The sequence below is a fragment of the Siphateles boraxobius genome, unplaced genomic scaffold (assembly GCF_051911475.1).
Source record: "Siphateles boraxobius isolate OS27281-9 unplaced genomic scaffold, OSU_SipBor_1 24, whole genome shotgun sequence".
Lineage (NCBI taxonomy): Eukaryota > Metazoa > Chordata > Actinopteri > Cypriniformes > Leuciscidae > Siphateles > Siphateles boraxobius.
In genome coordinates this window covers 6,442,117-6,463,618 of record NW_027508855.1, presented here as the reverse complement: position 1 = coordinate 6,463,618, position 21,502 = coordinate 6,442,117, and the positions used below count along the sequence as shown (strand labels likewise).

General features: G+C 36.2%; 1 protein-coding gene across 2 annotated transcripts in view; it reads left to right on the top strand.

Annotated features, from left to right (window-relative positions):
- cemip2 (cell migration inducing hyaluronidase 2) overlaps positions 1-21,121 on the top strand; it is a 28,152-nt gene extending 7,031 nt beyond the window's left edge. The window contains exons 5-24 of one of the 2 annotated variants that reach the window (XM_077241025.1): positions 1,578-1,747; positions 1,850-2,038; positions 4,917-5,086; positions 5,767-5,979; positions 6,097-6,302; positions 7,510-7,579; positions 8,194-8,322; positions 8,980-9,068; positions 10,627-10,758; positions 10,873-10,908; positions 11,444-11,599; positions 11,726-11,903; positions 12,850-13,065; positions 13,551-13,762; positions 14,120-14,302; positions 16,899-17,127; positions 17,315-17,416; positions 18,192-18,337; positions 19,293-19,399; positions 19,502-21,121. In XM_077241025.1, coding sequence (XP_077097140.1) covers positions 1,578-1,747; positions 1,850-2,038; positions 4,917-5,086; positions 5,767-5,979; positions 6,097-6,302; positions 7,510-7,579; positions 8,194-8,322; positions 8,980-9,068; positions 10,627-10,758; positions 10,873-10,908; positions 11,444-11,599; positions 11,726-11,903; positions 12,850-13,065; positions 13,551-13,762; positions 14,120-14,302; positions 16,899-17,127; positions 17,315-17,416; positions 18,192-18,337; positions 19,293-19,399; positions 19,502-19,710 — 3,142 coding nt within the window. In that variant the 3' untranslated portion in view covers positions 19,711-21,121. The remainder of the gene's footprint in view (positions 1-1,577; positions 1,748-1,849; positions 2,039-4,916; positions 5,087-5,766; positions 5,980-6,096; positions 6,303-7,509; positions 7,580-8,193; positions 8,323-8,979; positions 9,069-10,626; positions 10,759-10,872; positions 10,909-11,443; positions 11,600-11,725; positions 11,904-12,849; positions 13,066-13,550; positions 13,763-14,119; positions 14,303-16,898; positions 17,128-17,314; positions 17,417-18,191; positions 18,338-19,292; positions 19,400-19,501) is intronic. The other variant, XM_077241026.1, reaches the window with a different exon arrangement.
- The last annotated feature ends 381 nt before the right edge of the window (positions 21,122-21,502 follow it).

Sequence of the window (21,502 nt, the reverse complement as noted above, 5' to 3'; positions counted from 1 at the left end):
CATAATAGTTATTCTGAGAAATGAGGTAATCTTGCCCTGATGACTGCTAAAAGATGAAAATATGAAAGAGAGAACAATAATACATGTGTGGTTTACTGGCCATCACAGACTTCACACCTCACAGCAGCTAAGATGGCCTTATTGGTCTCTGTGTGGGTAGTTTGTCACTCTGTTTATCCACAAAGATTTTTACTAACTTGCTCTAAACTGCAGTGAACCACATTCCTTAATGGGAGAAAGTTCAGTGAGACACTATTTTCCGAACCTCTGGGGGCTTTTGTGTCTGAGGCTTGGCCTTTAGTGCTCATATGCGTCAGTAAAACAAATAGCAGTTCTGACCTAGTTGCTGTTAAGAAGTGAATACTATTTTTTCATAGTGGAAGTATTGATGCTACTACAGAAACAGAAGCCAGTAGCTCCAGTCCCTGTTGAGCCATAATAGTTTTGTTTTTGGTATTAACTCCCCCATTTTAGTTCAATTCTTGGCAAAGCTGAAGGTTGGCATATAGGGAGAAAGGAAGTAGAATTGGTTATTGTACATTGGGGAATAATATTATGAATTAATTGTGAAAAACGTCAAGACACTCATGTTTCTTTTTTTCTTTTATTTCTTTTTTTATTTGATTGTTTAGAACTTTAATGTAGAATGTGTTCACGCTGTTCTTGTCCATGTCCAGGGGTTGTAAAGCTCCCAAAAATGACAGAAAGCATGATAAAAGTGGTTCAAATGACCCATGCACCCAAGTCTTCTTAAATAATACAACAGCTTTGTATGATGAATAAAATGAAAAATCTGTCATCGTTTACTCACCCTATTTTTTTTCCTCTGTGGGACATAACATAAGATATTTTGAAGAATATTCTATTCCCAACACTGAGCATATTTTCTCAAAATACCATCTTTTGTGTTTCGAAGAAGAAAAACGTGTTTAGTTTGAGAATGACATGAGGGTGAGTAAATGAAGTTTTAGTAAATGTGTGAGTAAATAGTTTAATCATACAGTAATGAAATTGAGAATTTTAAGAACCCTTTAACACACATCGCCATCGGGACTACTCTTTTTGTAGAAAGCAAAGACTTTCTTCTTCATGAAAACACTTTCTTCTTCATAAAAACACAATTCCATTTTTTTTGGTTTATATTATCATCATAGACTAATGACAGAAATTCAGTTACCTTTGGTTGAGTGACAACTGCTCCTTTCACTGTACTAAATGGCTGACAAAGATAAATAATAAGAAGGAAGGATTCAATTAGTCATTCTCATTCATCCTTGACAGTGTTTGACTTTTTCACCCCAGAGTTTTGGCTGCTATTCTGTTAAATTCCATTTATGTGCAGTAACCGATTATCACTTCCACATGGGAGTGCATTGAAAAGTCTAAATCGAGGAGTCATTCAAACTAATTTGTCATTTATATTTTATTGTTATCGAACAACTCATCGTTTATTAGCCAATTTATATTTTATGAATATACAATTTTTCCAAATCTGTTGCATATTTTATCTTGCATGTTTTTATCCGTTACTGGCTTTCTTTTTAGCTTTGTCTCTCCATCCTCCATCTCTCTTTTAGGCAGGCATGGGCCTTGGTCTCAGTAATTGGAGGAGGGAATGGTTCTTGCACAGAAGACGTACGAGAACACGAGAACCATGATACAGGTGGCAAGGCGCTGGCTCGCCGAGACTTCATCACTGTGGATGGTGTGGGTTTCACTGTTACTGCTTACAGTGAGTGGAGTAATGGTACGTTTTGGACAGCGCATAATCAAATCCACAACATCGACCAGTAATGTATTAAAAGAAAACCCTTTTAAAACTTACATTGGTTTTTGTTCAACCATAAAGGTTACCCTACAACTGGCTTCCAAGTGGATGCAGTGGATAAAGTGGTTCTGAACTTGCAAGATGATGTTAGCAGCTGGAAACCGGGCGATCGGATTGTGGTGGCCAGCACAGATTATTCCATGCATCAGGCAGAGGAATTCACCCTGCTCCCGTGTCCCCACTGTAACAGCAAACAGGTTCGAATTCAAGGTGAGGCAGTGGTTTGTTCACGCTGTTTATTTGCTGTGTATTTCCTCCGGTTTCTTGTGGTGACAATTTACAGTGTTTCTGATCTGAATCTTTCAGCCGAGTTTAAATGATAATAGTGTAATTGAGTTTAGGACAGGAAAAGGGTGAGGACTGTTTACTAGAATCCCATAAACAAACTGTCATTTCTGACTAGAGGCCAGTAATGGCTATATAGAAAATTCCACCATCATGTACTCCACCCTGTTAAAAACGCAGAAACATTCTCACTAATTGCTTTCCAATGCTAATGTCCCAGCTGGCCTTTAGTGAGTATAGGAATTTGGACACTTAAGTCACACAAATGTCTGAATGTCGAATAAGAGAGAAATAAGTCTCTTATGCTCCCCAAGGCTGCATTTATTCAATTAAAATTACTGTACAAATGTGTATATTGTGAAATATTATCATTATAAATTAAAGTAACAGCAGGTAACTTTTGCTCTCGGGGTCCCCCTACAGTTGGGAAACAGTATTGTCCTCTACTACTGTCGTAAACTCTGTCATCGTGCATTTGTTGACAACCATGATAGCCCTGAACACTGTAGGAGGAGGTCACATGCAGGTGTTCTGCTTGCGTCGCGTGTGAAATGTCTTCATCCCAGGTACAGTGTCATATATTTCAGCATGTCATATGAATATAATTTCATGGGTTTTATTTTTTTTCTAACGACAAATGAACGCGATGATCACGTTTACAAGCCAGTGTCATTATAGTAGCCTAGTCTATTGGTTACCGTTTTACTGAATATATATGATACTTCAATGCAATGTTTGAGTGGTAGTAATAACCATATATCGTCAATATTATAATATCAAGCTACCATAAATAAATCTGCAAATTTTACAAATCGATTTGCATTATAACTTGAGGTAAGACAAATAATCATTACCTGATTCATTGAGATAAACGGAGGATAAAATAGCTTCCGTAACATAGTCAGGCAGACAAAAAAACACCCCAGACTACGGGGTGACATTGGTTGTTGCGTTAAATGTTACCCAGATACAAAAGTGTTATTTTCTGATTGGCTAACAACACCAGACGAACAACACCAGAGGAGACGCGCTTGAATTCATGCCTGTTCCACAGTGTCAGCGGCGCGGCCAGAGTTTTGGGCGCTGCGGCATATTAAATATACTAAAAATAGTTTTTCAGCGTGAGAAATACAATGTGTGTCGGGAGAGCGTGACAAAAGACCTAAATGAGTGACTGTCACGCTCAATGCGTGACACTTGACAGCCCTGCGATTTTAAGGAAGTGGGGGTGGTGGTGGAAGTGACGTATATGCCGTAAAGCAGTCGAGTTTTGTAGTTCTCTTTGTTCGACGGTTACTACCCGAAACCCGAAGTTTAAAAGTACGATTAAAAACGCTACAGACCCCGTCAGGCTATGGCAGACGTGTCATTCAACCTATTGTAAGTCGATGTACCATCACAAGAGACTTGGAAATATATTATGAAGGTTGAAAAGTTACCTGGTGTTACTTTAAAATAACTGTTTTCTATTTTAATATATCTCTTAAAATGTAATTAATTCTTGTGATGGCAAAACTGAATTTTCAGCAGCCATTACTCCAGTTTTCAGTGTCACATGATCCTTCAGAAATTAAGCTGATTTGGTGCTCAGCTCAAGTAACAATTGTTATTATCTGTTAAAACCTGTTGTGCTGCTTAATATTTTTTCAGAAACCATGATACATTTTTGAGGATTCTTCTTTGATGAATAGAAAGTTCAAAAAGAATCATTTATTTTAAATAGAAATCTTTTGTAACATTATAATTGGCCTTACAGTCAACTTTGATCCATTTTCTGAATAAAAGTGTTCATTTCTTTAAAGAAAGAAGACCCCAAACTTTGATTGTGCATATCTTTAAAATAAACGCCATTTGAATTTATATTGTTGTATAATGCTAAAACATTTATACATTATTAAGTGTTATTTAAGTGTCCAAATAGTTTATTTGATGTATTGTCTATGTATTACAATATGGTCATTATTCCCAGCACATGTGTAAAGTTCTTGGAGAATTAAAAATATCTCCAATCTGTGGCCTTTAGTGAAAGAATGTAGTTTAAATGCCACCTTGTGCATTGTGTGCTGTTGGCAAAGCTGTTGCAAGCCCTTATTCTTCCGGAAGGATACTGTGTGCACTCCGGGTGTGCGTAAAGGGCAGTCCGATTGTGTGGACAGGTTGCTTTCCTTCCTGGATCTAGTATTTATTTAACTCTTTAAGATAATTAATCTAATTAAATAATAAAAATATTTAAATAGAGAAATGTTATTTGTTAGATGTTGTAAGTTTATTATTTCAGAAAAATCTCTCTAAATAATCATATTTTCAAACTTTATCATTAGTCAGTGCTGTTAAAGTAACACTATGTAGTTTTTCAACCTTCATAATATATTTCCAAGACCCTTGTGACGGTACATCGGCTTACAGTAGGTTAAATGACACGTCTGCCATAGCCTAACGTGGTCTGTATCGCTTTTACTGGCACTATGTAACTTCGGGTTTCGGGTAGTAACCGGAGCACAAAAAGAACTACAAAATTCGACTGCTTTACGGCATACATAGTTTTTCTTCGTTTGTGATTTCTTTCATAAAATCATGCATCATACTCTACCTTGTCTGTGGCCATTGTTGATTCCAAAGCCGGTGCTGGATAAACAGCGAGCGTGCGCATGCGACAGTAGGCTGCGGTAGGCTAAATTATTTACGACAGCGGTACTGGACAATTCCGCTTCCAACCTGTAGGGCGACCGCAGAGGAAAAGTTCCTTGGTGTTGCTTTAAAGGGTGAGTTTTACGGTGTGTGTTAATGTGTTGGAATTTTTCAGGAAAGCCTCAGTTCACCCACGTGGGAGAAATACTGGACGGTGTGGACATGCGTGCAGAGGTGGCTCTGCTCTCAAGGAATATCCTCATTCATGGAGAAATGGAAAACTCCTGCTACGGAGAAAACTGGTGCCAGTATTTCAGCTACGACACCTTCGGGGGACACGTCAAGGTCTGTTTGAGGGTCTGTGTGTATGTGTGTGAGAGCGGTTGTGTGTTTATTTAACACTAAGCTGTCTGGTGCTGTCATGTGGAGAAATCACAGGTTGTTGTTGTATGTTGGGGTTAGCGCCGGATAATTGAGTATAGCTCTTTTTTGAATGGAAGGAACTGAAAGTTTAAAATTTGTGTGTTGTCTTTGGAAAAAGAATAAACAACACACAGTAGCACTTATACGACTACTTATTTTTTACTAGTTGACTAGGTGACGGGTCAATGTTTACCTTATTACTTACGATTACTAACCATTACTTGATTACTAACCATATATCAGGCAGCAGTCTTTGCTGTTTCTGGCAAGTCCGGTGCTGTGGTTGTAGAGAAAAATGAGAAAAATATATTATTTTGTAATTTTAAAATCATTTTTGATTCAGAATTCTGTACAATTAATACCCTTTTTACTATATTTGATCTCTTTTATTATATTTTGTTTTATTACTATATTCCATTTTTTATTAGTTTTAATATAAATTTGTGCTATTAAAAAGAACTTAATGATTTTCTTTACTATTTGTTATTTGAAAACAAAATTAGAACCACTCATAATTGAAAGGCAGAACATTTTTTTTATTTGTTCACCAACACTTTGTGGTCTTGTCTTGTGTTTTTGGTCTCCTCTTTGTGTATGTTTAGATTTTGGGGAACTTCTCATCGGTACACCTGTCTCAGGTGGAGCTGAAACACATGGGTCAGCAGCAGCAGAAGGGCAGATACCCTGTGAACTTTCATAGGTGTGGAGATGTGGATCAGCGCGGGGGCTACAGTGACCCCACCTATGTGAACTCCCTGTCCATCCATCATTCCTTCTCCCGATGTGTTGCTATACACGCCACTAACGGCCTGCTGGTGAGAGAGAAAGATACTGAGCGATGAACAGTGGGCTTGTGTGCTCATATAGTAAAGTCTGAGACCACATTCAAATTATGAGATTTGTTTCACCATGATGTCTTCCTTTTATTATAGGTTAGGGACACGGTTGGCTATGACACGCTGGGACATTGTTTTTTCCTGGAGGACGGGATTGAACAAAGGAATATATTTTTCCATAACTTAGGCTTGTTGACCAGACCAGGGACCATTCTACCTACTGACCGCAATGATACCATGTGCATAGACATTATGGACAGGGTGCACAAAGGATATTTACCATCTCCTGCAACCGAGTGCAAGTAAGATACTATAAACACATATTTATTTAATATTGCTTAAGGCCAATATTCACACTGCTTGAAGCCTCTCAGCTTAAAATTGTGCATGTGTGAGTATTTTATCTGAAAGTCTCCTGATGTACAGACTACAGAGCGCTAGCTGATGACAACGCAGTCCTGAAGTGTCAACTAGTCTCTCCCCGGTGAAGGCCTCCTTCCCTTCCATTTACCTCTGTACAGATAAAACGTTGTCGGGATAATTCTGGTTCATGTGGCTGTATTATAATTAAATTCTGTATTATAATTTTTTCAAGTCTTGTACCTTTAAACCAATTTCATGGTTTGTGTTCTTGAGTCACCAGGCACTGTTTTGTGCAAATGAGCGGGTGAATCGGATTAAGGGTTTTCTCCCTAAGTTAACTAATGATCGTTGTGACTTCAGTGATCGTAGGTTTCAGTGTTGTTGTTCTTCTTGATCAAAGAAAGAGAGAGAGAGGGAGAGGGAGGGGGGGGGGGGGGGGGGGTATATAGTGCAATTTTTAAATTTTTATTTTTAAAGATGTTTTTGCCAATATAAATCAGTTCAGCCTGGGGGTATTGTTATGCTTTGCTTTGTTTGTTTGAGGTTTTGTATATAAAAAGGATGATCCCTCCACCCTTTTTTATGAAGGAAAAGCTTCTTATGAAGCTGTGCTCTCAGCAGGCCAGATTAATAGAGACTCAGTCTGGTTCCTGTGATTGATATCAGATGACTATATTAAATATTATTCACAGCCCTTCCACTAGTACGAAATAGGGATTTTTAAGGCAAATTATAAGTTGAAGGAGATGTTTTACCTACATTGATGTTGAGGAGTTTTACCATATTTATGAAAAGCAATATAAAAACTTGCACTAAAATTAATTTGTGGCTATTTTTACTTTGTTTTTTAGTTAATCTAAAATAAAGATAAAAAATTAAGAATTGTGTTATGGCATTTTAGTTTGTATACTCTATCTAACATAAAAACCTGTCTTACTCACTAACTCTAACCCTAACCAACAGTAATTCAGTTTAACCAGACACTGAATGGACTCAAATACTGCATACTGCTATATTTACCTGCATATGAATAATACTGACCGTAAAGTGAAATATGTACAGTACCTAGATATATCCATGCTTCATATTTTCAATATATTTTAAGGTCACACATTGAAAAGATCCTGTTTTATGTGTGTATTGTAGGGCAGTATCTACATTTTGGATCGCACACCCCAATAATCATTTGATCAGTAACTCAGCAGCTGGATCACAGGTATGCACAATCATTGATATGACCAAATTAATAATTTTCACAAAAATGAATAGTGAGTAAATGTTTGATTACAACATTTTCATGGTATTTCATCATTGAATGACTATTTCGTGAGCTTCTTTGATTGAACTTGTGCTCTTTGAAATGATGCCCACATCTCTGTGATATTGATGAGAACATCAAGGATGTAATTCATTCACAGATAGCATCTCCTCATTCCAATCCTTTATTAAAGATGTTTTTGCCAATATAAATCAGTTCAGCCTGGGGGTATTGTTATGCTTTGCTTTGTTTGTTTGAGGTTTTGTATATAAAAAGGATGATCCCTCCACCCTTTTTTATGAAGGAAAAGCTTCTTATGAAGCTGTGCTCTCAGCAGGCCAGATTAATAGAGACTCAGTCTGGTTCCTGTGATTGATATCAGATGACTATATTAAATATTATTCACAGCCCTTCCACTAGTACGAAATAGGGATTTTTAAGGCAAATTATAAGTTGAAGGAGATGTTTTACCTACATTGATGTTGAGGAGTTTTACCATATTTATGAAAAGTGCCTGGTATCTAAATTTCCCCCTCATTCTCTGTTTCTGATAAATTTTTTTTTTTTCTCAGGATGCAGGAATTTGGTACATTTTCCACAACTCCTCTACAGGTGACTCTCACGGACTGATTCCAGAGACGAAAGCTGAGCTCACGCCTCTGGGCATCTTCTTTAACAACCGTGTTCATTCTAACTTTAAGGTAATCAAATGCCTTATGACACTAACACTCAAGTCCCGACTCTCCCGATTGCCACTCCGCCCCTAAGAACACGAAATTCTCTAGTAACGAATCTTCAAATAATAAAAATGCCTCAGTCAGAATACTTAAACGTTTTGATTTATAAAAACATTCCTCTGTCCTTTTAGTACACGATCTTCAGGTAATATCAAACAGTGCTAAATCAATGCTACTGCTTTTTCTCCATCTACGTTTAATGCCCACCTCTCTGTGGTGAAAAGAGCATTTCCTCTCTCTGGCTTATAACAGTTCAGTTCATAAATCATTTGGGATTTATAACATTGTATTAAATGTGGCTCTAGGAAAAACTGATGAAATCAATTACGAGTTCAGGTTTTTATGGCACGTACACAAAGCATTTTCGTTGTTTCTCTGAAACGCCTCATTGTTCAAAGTCCCGCACAATCTGCTTGTGTGACAGGGTACTCACACATACATTTCCCTATACAATAGGTCTCTGTTATCTGCTTATTTAGCTTGAGCTGTGTGTTCAGTGTCGAGACTGCCCAGGTGCAGAGAAAATTCAGGCTTCACTTTCACTGCACAACTCGCATATTACTTTATATAGAACATACAATTTCTAAGTGAAGAGTGATTGCTTCTTTCATCCTGTTTCAGGCTGGCCTCTTTATTGATAGAAAAGTCAAGAGCACCAACGCCACTGCGGCAGACCCACGTGAATATCTCTGTCTGGACAACAGCGCTAGGTGAGGGGATATGGTGAACATTTCTCTGTGTCCAGGGTCTGTTGATTCTGCTTATAAAGAAAACACATCTGCCCAGATAGAGTTTCTGCAGTAGAATATGGTCAGAGCTCAGTAGAGCCGAACAGAGCTCTCTCTTTTTAGACCACAAACCACAGTGACCACACTATAAATATACAGTCATAGTGTCATGGTTTGTATATGCTGTAGGTGTAAATTACTCCCGTTTTAATTTATACTCCTGTGATTGTATTTTTTAAACATGCTGTTTTTTAAAATTTGTGGGTAAATCTCACAAAAACGTAGTTCACATTTTACAGCAAAATCCTTTTCAAATAAACAAATTCTCCAAAATTTCTCATTACCATAATGTCTCTGGGCATTTTATTTACAGGGTTCCCACGGGTCCTTAAAATACTTGAAAGTTTGTGAATATGAAAAAAAGATTTCAAGGCCCTGGAAAGATTTTGAAAATAAACAGACATAGATACAGGTCCTTGAAAGTGCTTGAATTTATTTTGTGCAAGAAGTTTTCTGTAAAATATTCCATTTTATTCCCTCCGGTCTGCTAATGTGTTATCTCGTCAACACTTCATGGCTTATGCTTACTAGCTTGCTTGATTTACGTTAGTTTTTAACGCATTTACGCGTTACCTTAAGTGTTTCCCGCCAGAGATACTTTCTGTTGTGCGTTGCCATGATGTTGACGCACGCAAAACTGTAGCAATGTATCTTACAAGGTAACACAATGTAACCTTGCTCTCACGTGAAATGTGTCCCCACATTAAGTCCTTGAATTTGAGGGTATTGGACATGGAAAGTGCTTGAAAAGTCCTTGAATTTGCAGTTTACCAAGGTGTGGGAACCCTGTATTTACTTTTTACCTACATTTACATATTATTTATTTATTCATATAACATTTACACAAATATATATATATATATATATATATATATATATATATATATATATATATATATATATTTTTTTTTTTTAGTAGCGATACAATTGAAATAGTGACATATCATTTTATGACGTACATTGAGTGAAATGGATTAGCGTAAAATAAAACAAATGTAGGGTGAGGACTCAGTTGTTGATTGGATTTTGAGATGTGGGTGTTGCTCAAAAATGGAGGCAGATGAAAGTGAACTTGGAGGGGTGGGGTTTAAGTGCACTACATGATTGGAGAAGTCCTGCATACATCACCAGAGAGAAGACTTATTTTTGGAAGATCCAGTTATGACATTTTGATTTACAAAAAATTTGATCAGTAGTTCACAATGAGATCTCTAATATGCAATCTAGAAAATAGACTTCAATATAAATCAGCATACATTAAAAGCAGTATAATAAATACTAATATATATATATATATATATATATATATATATATATATATATATACTGTATTTCATATTACAGTAGCAAACACCTAGCAGTCACACAGAAAACTGCATAGCACCACACTAGTATTAAAACATTTGCATGGGATAGAAGCACTCACATTTTCTTATGAAGGAAAGATTGAATTTCTCATTGTTTGACATTGCTTTCTCAGGTTCAGGCCTCATGAGAACTCTGATCCAAGCAAGCCACGTGTGGCCGCACTCATTGACACACTCATCTCCTTTAAAAACAATGATCTGGGGGCCTGGATTCGTGGAGGTGACATCATCATACAAAACTCAGGGTAGGGGACAACACATCTTAATTGTAGACCTGCTAAGCTTAAAACCTTTTGAGAAGCTCATTGCATAAAAAAGAAAATTGCAATCTTCTGATTATTGTTTTGTTTTTCTGATAGATTTGCTGACAATGGTGTTGGACTGTCATTTGCAAGGTACTGTGTCATTTTACGGTTTATTAGAGCTGCCAGTCATCTCATTATTCACATCTATTGTTAATCACATATATTGATAATTCTTGATAAAAGTCCTCAAATGAAAAGAACGCAAAGCCTTCTCATAAAAAAAATGAAGGCGGCACAATGTCTTAGATCGCTCCAATTGTAGGAAATCCCTGATTACAAAATTTACAAGTTGTTCAAAAGACGTGATCAATTGCATTAAGTTTATCCCACTATTTTGAAAAATAATAATAAGAAGAATGATATTAAACATGCTAAATTGACAGCCATTTTTTTTATGTGAGTGTATGTGCAGGCATGTTCTTGCTGTCTGTGTCTCTGGCTGCAGGGATATTAATTTAAGGAAACCTCTTTATTTTGCTGAAACGGTTACAATCTGATTGGCAAATATGTGCAAGGGTGTGAACTTGCCTGCACTAGTGTTCTACATAACCCTCCTAAGGCAAGCAATTAATGAAACAACTAAAGTGTTTCACTCCCCTCCTCCTCCTCTTCCTCCTCACTGCAGTGATGGCAGCTACCCTAAAGATGAAGGCTCCAGTCAGGAGGTCTCCCAGTCCCTGTTTGTTGGCGAGAGCAGAAATCGTGGCACCAATGGAAGGCAAAATAAATACTGGGGAATTGGTGGAGTAGACGGAAAGATGAGGACTCTACCAAGAAACAAGTATGTGAGAGAAGAAATTAAGGGAAAATAGAGAATAGTGTTAACAAACTTTCAGTCTGGTTTAGCGGGAAAATAAATTCTTTGTACAATCTGAATATTGTTTGGCTTTTGCTCTGTTCTTGTCAGGACGTTTCCGATCAGAGGTTTTCAGATAAATGATGGTCCAGTGAGGATCTTGGACAGCACGTTTCGAGCCTTCAGTCCCACTACAGAGCGCTTTACCATGGCTGTGGGATTCAGCCTGAAAAACATCTGGCAGCTGACACCCAGAAATAACCTGTCCTCTCTCGCCTTCCACCCTAGTGTGAGTGCATATACACATTTAGCCTTGGAAACTGTTCAGACGCCCTCCTATACTGCTATCCTTCTATTCTGTTACACTGTGACTGCTGAACCACCTAACACACAGGGATATAAGTTGCTTTGTTTAATTGCTTCTGTGAAAAAAAGTAGTCAATACTACAGAATAAAAATTGTGCACATTATTTTTTGTACATTTTTGATTTTGCATTTTGATTTTATTTGAGTATATTATTCGTTTATTATAGTTTTGAAATTTTTATTTTAGAATTTTGTTTTTTATTTATGTATCTTGTATTAACAGTTTGTCTTTTTTTTTTTTAGTTTTCAATCTATGACTTCAATTTAGTCTTTTTTTCAGTGTTTTATAGTTAATTTTTTTATTTTAGTCATAATATTATATTAATCATATAATTATTTTTTGCAGTTTTTTGACATTTTCAACTATGATTTTTTTATTGGGTCGTCAGAGATGACTTAGACTAATTACAGTCTGGGATACCCTTGGGCAACCTGGACTAAATTGCATTACTCAAGGTCATAAAGACTTTTCTTTTCTCCCAGATAACCCACCTGGTTTGTCTAGTCCGTAATAGCGGTTATTTATCTTAAGTGCTACTAATGCTTGTATTTATTGCTTATTTCTCAGGGAGAGACTACACATCTGGTTGTTCTCTCCTGATTGGTCACCATCTCCCCTGGTGCTGAGTAATGAATTAAAATCCTGGTCTGGCAGCTGGTATTTAGCATATGTTAAAAAGAGCCCTTGGAAAGGTCTAACTGTGGTCATGTTTTGCCTCACTTGATGTGTGTGAATGGTACCACATTGATTCTAGGTCTGTTCGGATGTTTTTTTCTCAGTACCAAATCACAATTTCAGGACATTTTTAGGTTTTGGAATCTTTCCGTTTACATTTCTCGTGACCAGTTGTCCTCTTTGAATGATCTAGGTGAATCTTAGAGCATTTTTTGGTCGACCGGGCGAGTGGTTTGAGCAGAATGATCTGGATGGCGATAAAAATTCCATCTTTCATGACCTGGATGGCTCGATCAGCAATTACTCAGATACATATGTGGCAAGGGCCGACAATTTCCTGATCCGCCACCCTCAATGTGTGGATGTTCCTCATTGGAATGGGGTTGTGTGTAGTGGGAAGTACTCTCAGGTAAAGGAATAGATTTCTCACTCTTCTTTTACAATTTCATGTCATGTTCATATGCAAGTACACGACCATTCCAAAGTTTTGGGTCAGTAAGATATATTTTTTAATGCTTTTGAAAGAAGTCTTATGTGCTCACCAAGGGTGCATTTATTGGATCATATATAAAGTAAAAGCTGTTATATTGGCAAAGCTGAACTTCCAGCATCATTACCCCAGTCTTCAGTGTCACATTATCCTTCAAAAATCATTCGATGCTGATTTGCTGCTCAAATAACATTTCTTATTATCAATATTGAAAACCGTTGTGCTGCTTAATATTTTTGTGGAAACCGTGATTTTTTAGATTCACTTTTGATCAATTTAATACATCCTTGCTGAATAAAAGTATTAATTTCTTTTAAAAAAAACTAAATTTACTGACCCCAACTTAACTGTAAAATCTTAACTGTCGTTTGCTTCCTAAACAATGTTACTTATGTTCTATATAGGTGTACATACAGACACAGGGTGCGTCTAATCTAAGCCTGTCCATCAGTAGAGATGAGTACCCTGATAAACCCATGGTTCTCAGAGGTGTCAGAAGCCAGACAGCACCAACCCAACAGTATCAGCCTGTACTGATGATGGGCAAGAGCTACACAGTGCACTGGAATGGACCTGCACCCAGAGAAACTGTCCTGTCACTTATTAATTTTGACCAGTAAGGAAAAAAGGAGGATTGTGATCCCCCATATCTAAAACAAAACATTAGGCACGGCTAATGAAGGGATGGGCAACTTCAGTCCTGGAGGGTCACTGTCCTGCAGAGTTTAGCTTGATAAAAAACACCTGCCTGTAGATTTCTAGTAATCCTGAAGACAACGATTACCTTGTTCAGGTGCGTTTGTTCTGTATAGTAGGGTTGGAGATAAACTTTGCTGGACAGTGGCCCTCCAGTTGCCCATCCCTGCAATAAACTATAACCATTAGATTTAGTAAGTAATATACTTAAGTAACATACATGTTTCTCATACTAGAGACAATCTGATGTTTTTTTTGGTGACTATTTCTCTTGTAGGGGGGATTGGGCTCTACTTGGCCTCTGCTACCCCAGTGAAACAGTATTCCAGATCACATCAGACATCTACAACAAGCAGAACAATGGCTTTGATGGCATAGAGGACTATGGCCCTGTGTCTTCCATTTCAGACCTAGAGAAACAACAGCTGGAGAGGAAGTACTTTTTCGACAAATCTGCTGGGTAGGAATAAGTATATTTGAAATACTGACAAGCCTTTATCAACATATTGATTTCACAAAAGTCTGTTGGACAGTAAAAACTGAAATCTGTTGTTTTAAGTGTCAAGTGAATAATAATATAATGTACAGTATGAAAAATGGATACATTTTCTGCTAAAGATTTAACAGTAAGACTTTACAATAAGGTTCATTAGTTAAAATTAATGTATTAACTAACATGAACTAACAATGAGCAATAATTTATTGTAGTATTTGTTTATCTTTGTTAATAAAATAAAGTTTATAAAAATACAGCTGTTCATTGTTTGTTCATGTTAGTTCACAGTGCATTAACTAATGTTTACAAGATTTTAATAAAGTATTAGTAAATTTTGAAATTAACAAAGATTAATAAATGCTTTATAAGTTTAGTTTATTATTAGTTCATGCTAATCTAATGTAGTTAACTAATGAACCTTATTGTAAAGTGTTACAGATTTAACAGTGTTTATTATTAGATGACGACAAAGGTAATTTAAATGTAAAATAAGGGAAATTAGCATGCGAACATAAATCCAACTTTAATAAAAATCTCAGTATCATGTAATGGTTATGGATGTGGTAGCGATATAAACAACTGTTCTGGTCAGTAAGATTTTTTTACATGTTTTTGAAAGAATTATATTATTACAATTTAAAATCTCTTTTCAATATATTTTATATGCTGTTTTCACTGTAGTTTATTCCTGCAAAGAAAAGAACAGTGATTATAGTCCAGTCATTTTATGAAAAAAGGTTGAACAAATTGCAACAGAAGCAAACTCAACTGATTTTGTATCCTCATCAATATGTCCTGAATAAGGGGGAAAAAAAAGCCCAGAAGAATCCCATTAGGGGAAAGTTTCAGGAAAAGAGCCAAATATAGCCCATTCATACGCCTATTCATTCTTTTTCTGACGTGAATAGGGTAAAAATGTTAACCTTTAGATATTACCATGAAAATTACTGAGTTGATTACTTGGATCAAGACAAATAAAAAATATATTACAAGGTTTTTTTAAATTGTTTGTTAACATGGACAAACGGTGCATAATCTAATTACGTATGTGCTAATTTGCATAAATAGATCTAAACATCGGGTATAACGAGGTGAAAATGTCTTTACATATAACAGTAAAATACTTAATTTTAAGGTCTGAATGGAACCCATTTAGGCTACCCATGAACATTAATACATAGAGGCAGGAAGAAGTACTTTAGAAACCAGCCTTTATTAATTATTATTGCAGAGATGGGGTTTGGGGCTGGGTCCGTGGGACTGTTTCTGGGGGATGAGTCTGAGGGAAGAACAGGAGACAAGGGTAAGGAGAATGCAGTAGACAAAAGGTAGGTAAAATAAAAAGTGTCTGGATCAAACGATCAAATTAATCCATATAGGAGCAACAAAAGCAAATCTTTTTTACCTGGGTGACAGCTTAGTGACAGTTGATTGACAGTTGAGTGGACCTTAAATGAATGACTGAATCTCTGCCCCTTTGTAAAGATCCACTGAAGGCAAGTTGTATAGACAACCCAAGTGCAGTTTATTTATCAATTAAACAAAACATGGCGTGGCATGAAGCATGAAACAAAAGCATAAAACAAAAACCATGCCATGACGCTTACCTACAGATATTAAATTGAAACAAAACTTGACAAGGATACATGGTAAACATGAGGGCTTAAATACACAGACTAATGACAAGAGACACCTGTGAACAATGACAAGACACTTTGCAGGATCACATGACAAACAGGGAATCACATGACAGAAATGTAACATGACATGAACAAACCAAAACGTGACCGAGACAAGACCAAATCGTGACACCCTTATAGTGACATTTGTTTGCCTCTATTGTCTTTTACTGTAAGATGTCAACAATATTCTACAAGACATTTTCTCCTGGCTATACCCGATGTTTAGATATGTTGTGTTATTTATGCAAATTAGCACATACGTAATTAGATTATGCACCGTTTGCCTGTTAACAAACAATTTAAAAAAACTTGTAATACATTTTTTGTTTGTCTTGATGTAAGTAATCAACTCAGTAATTTTCATGGTGATATCTAAAGGTTAACATTTTTACCCTATTCACGTCAGAAAAAGAATGAATAGGCGTATGAATGGGCTATATTTGGCTCTTTTCCTGAAACTTTCCTCTAATGGGATTCTTCTGGGCTTTTTTTTTTTCCTTATTCAGGACACATTGAGGATACAAAATCAGTTGAGTTTGCTTCTGTTGCAATTTGTTCTAAGTTTACCCCCATTTTGGCTTAAAATGACTGGACTGGACTATTATTTTAAATTGAAACATTATGCCTGTACTGTCACTTTTGATCCATTTAATGTGGTTTTGCAGAATGAAAGTAGTCATTTCTTTCAATCATTCAAAGTCTAACTGACCACCAAACATGTGAAGGGTAGTAACCTTTTCGGAATGATTCCTCTTTCTGCCATTGGTTGGACAAACGGATAATTCCAACCCAGATTCACGCCAGTGGCTGAGACAGAAATTATATTGTCAAATTTTGTCTGATCAGTCTGACACATTAAACCTGTGTTTAACCTCCAGTTTGTTATGGCTGTATGCGCGAGCTCGGCACAGACGAGACGGTCATAGCTACTGCTCCACCGCAGGCTGTGAGAGGGTGAAGATCATCGCCACCATACGTGCCAACCAAAAGACTCAGGCCTGCAACTGCACCGCCAGTGCCTACCCCAAATACAGCAAGCCTGCCAGCAGCATAGTGCCTATGCCAAAGCCGAACACAGTGCCCTGCAGAGCCTGTGGGGCCTCACAGGTTAGTACGGTCCAAGCTCCATATGAACGGACAACCTCATTTGTGTAGCTCTGTTTGTGTGTGGCAGGCTTTGAACTGACTGTCCATCTGCCATCCTGACCAAGAGCCTTACCTTTGTTTCTGGGTAATTTTAACAATGAGTCATTAAACTGTCAACACTGAGTGACTTTTATTTTCCTCTCTGTAGTTTGCCTTCTCAAGTGAGCCATGGAACAGCTACCTCCAAACCCAGATCAAATCCCTCAGTGTAAAAGAAGAGCAGGATAATGACACCCAAGCTTATATCACTGTAAGTGTGACCATTCAAAGCATGATTCTTATAATCTTGGGGAAATTGTGCATGTTCACCAGTTTAATAAGTAAAATGTAAGAATTATGCACAGCTTTGATTTTTTTTATGTATAGTTTTTATTTTTATTGCAGTTTTAGTATTTTAAGGCTGATATAGTTTAACTAATATCATTTAAATTTAAAGTTATAATCACTTTAAATTAGTAAAAACAAATGTCTAGTGTTATCACTGGTACCATATTTTAATGAAAGAAAGTTATGAAATTTAAAACCTTTATAATTGATTATGGCCCTTTTTAGTTTACTTTAGTTAGTTTTGCTTCCATGACAATCTATTTTAGTTTATGTATATGAGAATATATGTAAAGATTTTATGCACACACTCACACATGCACACATACTTGTAGTTGTATATGTGGTTTACGGGGACTCTCCATAGGCGTATTTGTTTTTATACCGTACAAACGGTATACTGTATTCTATCCCCCTACCCGTAAACCTACCATCACAGAAAACTTTCTGCACATTTACATTTTTAATAAAACATTGTTTAGTATGTCTTTCCCCACAATTTTTGTATGTATGCAAATTGTATAATATCCAAGGTACATATTTCTAGTAATTTTATACAGTATATTGGGGGGTATTATAGAATATTAGAATTTGTTTCCTTCATTTAACTTGCATATTCTTTTGTGGATAAATTAAGAATGAAGGTTGTTTACATGTAAAACTGTTTTGAGGACCTGTTTCCTCTTTTTCTTGTCTTATAGGTAAATGCAGAGAGGTTTGACCTCAACCAGTCTGGGTTCCTTCTAGTAACTGTGGATGCATGCTCTGGAAAAGTCACAAAGAGCTTATCATTTTCGAAGCTGGACACTAAAATGGAACAGTATTTTAAAACTGGAATTATGAAGAGGTGAGGGGTGAATGTTGCTGTTTGGGGTTTAAAACTGCACGTCTGGAGTTTAGGAGAAGTTGGCAGAGGAGGAAGAGGTTGTTTATTGAATGAGCTAGTGATGAGTGGAAGGATTTGTGCAGGAAGAAAGAAATTAATACTTTTGGATTCAGCAAAGACATTTAAATTGATATAAAATTACAGTTAAGGCGCATATACTGTATATATGTATATAATTTTTTTTTAAAGATGTCTATTTTATATATACATTTTATGTGTGTGTGTGTGTGTGTGTGTGTGTGTGTGTGTGTGTATATATATATATATATATATGTGTGTGTGTGTGTATATATAAATATATATATATATATAAATATATTTCTTTTTTCATTTTTATATATATATATATATATATAAATGAAGAAACATTTGCTATTATTAACGTTGAAAATAGTTGTGCAACAGAACAGCAGTAATTTAAAAGTAATAAATCTTTTAGATCTTTTAGACATTTTTTTTCAAATGATGTCTATTTTTAATTACTGCTGTTCTTTTGCACAACGGTTTTCAACATTAATAATAGCAAATGTTTCTTCATTACCAAAGCACATATTAGAATGATTTTTGAAGGATCATGTGACATCAGTGAAGACTGTAATGAAAATTCAGCTTTGCCATCACAGGAATAAATTACATTTTAAAAAGGATTCAAATACAAAAAACAGTTCTTTTAATTTGCATTAATATTTCACAATATTACTGTTTTTACTGCTTTATTGATCAAATAAATGGTGCGGCTTTATTTTTGTTCAGTCTTGGTGAGCATAAGAGTGGTGCATCTTACCAACCCCAAACCTTTGAACAGTAGTGTATGGTCTCTATTTTGGGCCCTCTGTTATTATGAACCTTTTCTTTTTTTTAAGGTGAGCATTTCCATATTTCACTGTTTAGACTAAATCATTTTGATTCTGTGTAGGTCGATAGTTCTTCTTGCCACAAGAGGTCAGCCTTCTGACATTTCTGGTATTGCACAATATCTGGTCTCATTGGGATCTGCTAAAACGCCAGATCTTCAGAAGAAAGGTAAGGTATTTCTACAACACGTAAAAAAATAACTGTCAAGATCCGTTTTTCCTGGTTGAGGTTTACTCTGGGTTTGCTGATTCCCATGACTTCTCTTTACAGACGCCATTGCTTTCTTTGGGTTCCTCGGTCAAGGAGGACCTTCACCACAGCCATGGTCTACTCTGTTGGCCTGCCAAAGCACCAAGGTGCTGGGATTACTGGAAAGGTTCATTGCCCTGTCCCTTAAGGAATACTCTTGTCCACCACAAAAAACCCCTCCCACACGGAAGGATCTTGAACTCCTGAGAAAATCTCTTAGCCAAAAGTGAGCCTTTACTAGATGTGAACAAACAACACAACCAGCGAATGAATGTGAACTTATGAACGTAATTTATTTTGGCAAAGACAAGTGTTAATGGACTTTAAACAAGTATTTTATTAAGTGAGTTGAATGTATTTGTTTGTTTGTTGTTTTGTCCTGCGTGGTTGTGTTTTGTCATAAATGTTACAGCACAAAGTGATGCACTTTTTTTAAGACACACCAAACATCTTTATTACAAACTGGATAACAAATGGACAGGACAAGCTAGAAGTACATCGTAAAATGCTGAAGGATGGTTTTGCATTTCAGTATCAACTGTGCAGAAGTACAGCACAATACAAATTGTAATTTGAGGGGCCTCTTTCTCTCATCCAACCATCAGCAGGTGTAAATGAGACTCAGACTTTCCTTATTTATTCCTCTTAAATGAATGGGACATTTTGTTATTTAATTGTCATTCTGGTTTTTACTGCACACACACCAATGACTCTACAGTATATACTTTCATACTTGATATTAGACTGTATTCATGTTTCATTTTTACACAAAACATTAACTACACTTAAAAAATTTTTTCGTAAAACAATAAACAATTGTCTAATGTTAGATATGTGTATGCAGAAAAGGTGTTTAACCAGTAAGCACATGTTTTGTTCATTATCAGGTCACTTGCCATTTATCACAGGAAATCACACCACCAAAGATTTTTGACAGATACTAACAAAACCTAAACTTAAAAATGAATATTCTGTTATTTATTCACTTTCGTGTTGTTCCAAACCTGTATTTCTTTCAAAAGTGGAACTCACAAGGAGATGAGAAGCAAGTAGCCTACCATTTTATTTCTGTTGCATGGAGGAAAAAAGTAATGAAAGTGAATGGCGACTTGTGATTCTAGCTATCTAATCTAATTTTGTGATAGAAGAAGGTCTAGAGATAGTCATATGTTTGGAACAACATGAGGGTAAGTAAATGACAACAACTTTCATTTTTGGGTGAACTGTCCCTTTAAAAATATGTCCATTATCAATTATAATGCCCTTTGTAGTGCTGTCACTTAGCTTGAGAGATATAACATCCCATTTGAAATGTATTGTCATTATTTTGATTGAAATGGAAGCCTGAATTTTCTGTATGTGACGTTTTTATTTGAGTTGAATTAGTTAGGCTACTTCTAAACCACTGTACAAAGAGTTGTATTGGTCATTTGAAACAGAGATAGTAATTTTGTAAACTGTTTCTTAAAGATGCAAACAGTTTTCCCCAAGTATATGGGTGTTGTTGCCTCAGAGTTATTTTTTTATTTGTAAAATGCTCCTTTTTATTTTATTTTTACTATATGCTTTTCTGCTGTTATTTGATGTTTTTAATTTCATTCAGATAAGATTTGACAAAGCTTATAAAACAAAAAAAACTCATATTTTTGTAGTCATGTTAACTTTTGTGTGAGACGTAAAATACTTATGGCACTCTAGTGACCAGTGGGGGGCAGAGTTGCTTTACAGGTTTGTTAAAGTCTGGAGTATTACCAGTATTTCCACTAGTGCTTTCCCGGTTAACTGAAGACTGTCATGCCTGATCCAAGACATCGAGCTTGCATTGTTCCCATTCAGGCGGGACTAGGGAGTGTGAAATATGAAGTGAGCCACTCGGACATTCAGAAATGAGATCTCATCAACCATGTAGGCTTCAAACACACAGCACACGGGCTGTTTTCCTCCAATTACTATTTTATTCTGCCTTTCTTAGCTCTGTCTCTTCTGAACGATAACGTATACATGAATGACTTAATCAAAATG